The 5,031-nt window shown below is 32.0% G+C and overlaps 1 protein-coding gene across 1 annotated transcript; it reads right to left on the minus strand.

Moving 5' to 3' along the window:
* Positions 1-380: 380 nt before the first annotated feature.
* On the minus strand, positions 381-2,292 carry LOC123654579 (protein amnionless). The gene has a single exon (XM_045590478.1). It carries the CDS (start codon positions 2,290-2,292, stop codon positions 1,021-1,023), a length of 1,272 nt encoding a protein of 423 aa, XP_045446434.1. The 3' UTR covers positions 381-1,020.
* Positions 2,293-5,031: the final 2,739 nt, after the last annotated feature.

Genomic DNA, 5,031 nt, shown 5'->3' on the forward strand with positions numbered 1-5,031 from the left:
GGGCCTATTTGAATAAAGCTGTTTTTGATTTTTATTTTGTCCAATTCAACTGTGACTTATAATTCTTTACATATATAATTAAACTTATAGTTATTATTACATAATTTAGGTTTTGATACAATAGTATAACTACTAGTAGTATTAATAATAGTGTTGACTTATTTTAATGATACAATTTCTATGGTTTTGTATTTAGAAATAACCGACGATACTCTATAACCAAGACTTATATTTTTAGCTTTATATTTTTGTTATAAGAATTAGTAGTAGTAATAATTTTGGAACCTTAATAAATGGAAACTTCGAATAGTCACATAACTATACATTACTACGCTCACTACAAAAAATTAAAATAAGCTAAGCAAATAAAAAGAAAAGTATTTTTAATGCACTGTATTATTTAATTTAAAAAAAATATAGCAGTACAGATTTCTACGTATATGATATCCACTACACTAGAAAAAATAAGTAACCTTGGTCTTAATAAACAGCATTCAAATTTAAAAATAATTACAAGATAGTATTTTTAAATCTTAAAATAATTTATAAATAAATCATTCGTACACGGCACACTTTTTCGTCGAACAAACATCAAAGAGAAATGATTAACGAGTCTCATGACAGTCGCGTCTTTTGAGCTGTTTTGAAGAAACCCAATACTATTGATTGAGTTCACATTTAGCAAAGAAAGGGCAAAGAAACAAAGGGCTGTGTTAAATATTAGACTGAGCAGGATAGAATTTCATCGCTTTATCGATATTCCTTGCATATTGTTGAATTTCCAACTTCTGCCGATGTTAGTCCAAACTTCTGTTGGTTTGTTTTAAATTGTTTACTTCGAAACTTTTATCAGTCGGATCCATTTTCCATGATGACTCTTCTGAATAAGGTTACGTAAACTTCGCCTTATTAACTTTAACTTGAATAATAATTCCATTTACTTTTAATAAAATAAACACCTTGAAATTCAATCAAACATTTTAACTATACAATTTCATTTCTCTTAATCAATGTTATTATTTATTCTTCAGAAACAGATTCCTCAACTAAATATTTCCTTTTCGAATCGTATAATGGATTTCTAAAAGCGGTATCTGTACTTAATCCCATTGGGGCAACCGAATCTCGTCTTGTTAAAGAGACAACACTTTCAGTTCTCCGATCAAACCTCGAAAAGAAGCTTGGTTGACTTCTACTCATAATAGGGAATCTTACCTCAGGGAGCTTGTAGTAGTAAACATATATGGCAACCATTACTAGAGCCACTGCAAAGAACATCGATATAAATATTTTCCCGCCTAAACCTGACTTGTAGAGAGGGCTGCCACTAATTTGCATCTGATGAACGATATGACTTTCCAAATTATAAGCAATATTATTGACAACTTCAGCACTAGTCCCGGTATATTCTTCCTTTTCTACAACAACAAGCTGTACTTTATTTGGCAGCCTTCCAACATGATATATCAAACTTCCTCCGTAACTGTCAATAACTCTTGCTACTTTTTCTTTAAATGCTGTCATGTCAAAACTTCGGTCAATATCAAAAGCTATGACGCCTCCACATATCTTACAACAATGTCCAACAGGCTCAACTGGATTTACACAGGTGGGTATAGGACAAAATTTAGTCGAGCAATCAATTTCTAATGCATTATTTTGACAAGGGCATCCAGCCGGTGACGTACAGTAACTTCGCTCAACAACAACTCCAGTGTCTCCATTTTCATTAAGAATAAACTGTTGACTTTGATCCGCCTGACTTAAAACGTAATCCCTAAATGTCTTCGTATCAAAACTTTCACCGTTTAGTGTTATCCCTCGTACTTTCTGAGTATTATCAGGTAGAACAACAGTGAAATCAGTATTTTGAGGAAACTCGACAATGTCATCGAAGCAAGGAACTCTTTCCGCGTCAGGAGTCGCCTTATTGAATTTAGATGAACTCCATACATCTGGGTGAGCCCATAAAGAAATAGACTTCTCTGTGTAGTATGTGTTACCATATCTCGTACAATTGTCATCTCTCGCTGGTCCAAAGCCAATCGATCCTTCTGTTAGGATCAACTCTCCATCCAATGGTAGGACAAATCCACCCACTGACGTATCAGCTTCAATTCTAATTGAACTTGTTAAAGTTTCTGGAAATATCACGGTTTCTTTCGAACACGGCAGTTTCCCATTTTTAAAATTATTTGGCAAATTAAAACTTGTATTCGGTAACCATGTTACTTTTGCAGACAGTGAAATGGAAATATAATTTAAAATAATTAAAAATAGATTTAAATACATTCTTGGATATGTGGAATGATCGAATGGTTAGTAGTTAATGAATAGTTGATTCGGAGCCGATTGTAATTGGATATGAAATGATGTCTGGCCGTTTGTTATCTGCGTTCCATTTCACATTGACACGGACTATCAATTTTAAACGCACTCGGTGGGTGGAACCTTAATTACATGCATCGATCTGTATGTACATCGATTGGTATTATTCTAAGCCAAGATTTCCTTACTTCGAGCCATTGATACTTTTAACATACACATTTATTTCGTCTTGTTTATGTTGCTTTTATTTCATACGACGAGTATAATACACATCTAATTAAACAAAATGGAGACTAGCATACTAATACATACAAGATTCTATTTAATTACTAGCTTGCTCGCGACTTCGTCCGCGTGAAATTAAACAAAATTTTATTGTTCAGCTCGCAGAGTTATAAAATAAATAAATATTTGAAATTAAAGTACCCTAAGTTACTCCTTATTACATCAGTTATTGCCAGTGAAAGTCCTGTCAAAATTTTTATATATTAGCCGGAACAAACAGACAGACAGACAGGCAGACAAACAAAAATTGTAAAAAAATTGTTTGGCATATGTACCGTGTATACATCAATATTCATTTAGTAAAAATATTACAAACAGACAATCAAATTTTATTTATTTGTATAGATTTTTGAAAAATAATTAACGCTTAATGTAAAGTTTTCTTTTATATTACAATGTAAACAGATAGAGCTACTTCTACTACAAAATATTAAGATTTTTGCACGTTCGTCTATCAAACTGCTAACATCTTACTCTTACAACCACTGAAGCATTATTCAAGAACATAAATAATCCCTCACACTTTAACACATAGCAAGAAAAAATAAATATAAACAAAAGATTATCCATAATCCCTACAACGGTTACTCGACCCCTGGCTTACCTCGACTTGAGTGCGCAATAAAAGTCAGCGGGAAAGTACAAGACGCTATCGCTTGATGCCTTATGATTTATCATACCGCTAGGTGGTTAAGAATAAACCATTAATGACTTTCGGAGGGGTTGAAATTTAATAAGAGAATGCAGCCGTGCCAAGGAGCGTAGTTATGCAAATTTTATAGCTGGAAAAGCCTCAAAATGAAATATACGGGACGGATTCGCTTTAGCAAACTGTTGCGTAACATCTGCATTAGAATACAACATGTCAAATCGAAGAAAAAAAACAACAAAATTAAATTATTCACTATTTTCCTTACTTTATTAATTATAAAGTAGAAAATACATGATAATATTGGCATTGTTTGTGCTTTCAAAACTGTTGATTTTTTTAATGAATATTTTTTTTATAAACTCTAAAAAATTATGTCGTAAAATCAACGGATATCATCCCGTGTGTAATCATTCCTCTATACTTCTGTAAACGCAACAAGCTCGCTGAAACGTACAATATGGCAGATGGGTAGATAACGTAGGCGTACAGCTTTTACGGTGACGTAAAATTGCCATGGGGATATTTTGGGGGCAATTTGAGTATAGTGGGGTGCCGCGAAGCCTTATTGGAATTGTTACGCTGGTTTACCGCATGCGGTTAAATGTACGGTTAAGCTTGCTGAAGTTTCCGCTGTCGCCGTCAAAATATATAATGATAGTTCATTTCGAAGGCAGTGAGCACCTAAACTTTATCTGCGTGAAGTTACATTTAGGAATTTTAAGCGAAACATCTAGATACAATATTAATATTACCATTAAAGGTTGTTTTTTTGTTGTTCTTCATTTTTGACCTGCGGTAAATAGTAATTCAATGAAATTTAATGAAAACATTTATTTCGCTATAATATACAAACACTAAATGAACGTCAAAAACATTAAAAAAAAAACTTAACAAAAATAAAAGAAAGTTAAGGTAGCAAAAATATAAATGCGAACGTATAATTTTTAAAATGAAAATTTACATTTAAAAATTAGGTACATTACAAACTTAGGTAATGTACCTAGTGTTATAAGCTTTGTGTTATACTATCCAATAAAAAAAATTATAGCTCTAGGATATATTGTTTTTATCATATATGGGAGAAATGGATGGCATAATATTTTTTTTTTTTTGTAGTAATGTTCAGTATGGCAGTGGCATCGTTACTTTTTTCATTTAATAAGTGTTCATAATTGTATCAAAATTTATCTTGTAGTGACGATACTTCATAGAAAGAGCATATTTTACAAAAAATAAACGAATTTAAATCAACGATAGGTACCTTTAAAACCTCAATAATATCAACACATACAATGGATTAAATATAAATACGAGTATAAATATATCCATCAAGCCGTCAGAGCACTGAGTGGGCTTTAAAATAATTTAAAAAAAAAACTATGGAAGCGATATTCACATTCCGACAAATCCTACCTCGAGGGATTTAAATTTTACGAGCATTTTAACAATAAGCTTTTATCAGCCAAAGCTTAATGAAAATGTACGTTATAAATTTTATGTTCACGCTAAAAGCCAACATTAGTACAACTTATATAAATTGAACGGTCACATCGCTTTTTACAAAACGAAAAAGCACACATTCAAATATACGTGCACACTCTCAAGAATTCACCCATACAACGACGTCTAGAAAAATACACACACTTACATCTACTTATCCTTATGTATAGCAAACATGGTATCGTGTGCTAAATCAGGTTACACTTTTTTGCCTTGTACACTACTAAGTAAAAAAATTACAGTATAGTTTACTTTATCAAAAATAA

This window comes from Melitaea cinxia, chromosome 6 (genome assembly GCF_905220565.1).
Source record: "Melitaea cinxia chromosome 6, ilMelCinx1.1, whole genome shotgun sequence".
NCBI lineage: Eukaryota > Metazoa > Arthropoda > Insecta > Lepidoptera > Nymphalidae > Melitaea > Melitaea cinxia.

Excerpts from the sequence above, each read along its gene's own strand:
- LOC123654579 (XM_045590478.1), bottom strand. The coding sequence starts at position 2,292 with ATGTATTTAAATCTATTTTTAATTATTTTAAATTATATTTCCATTTCA.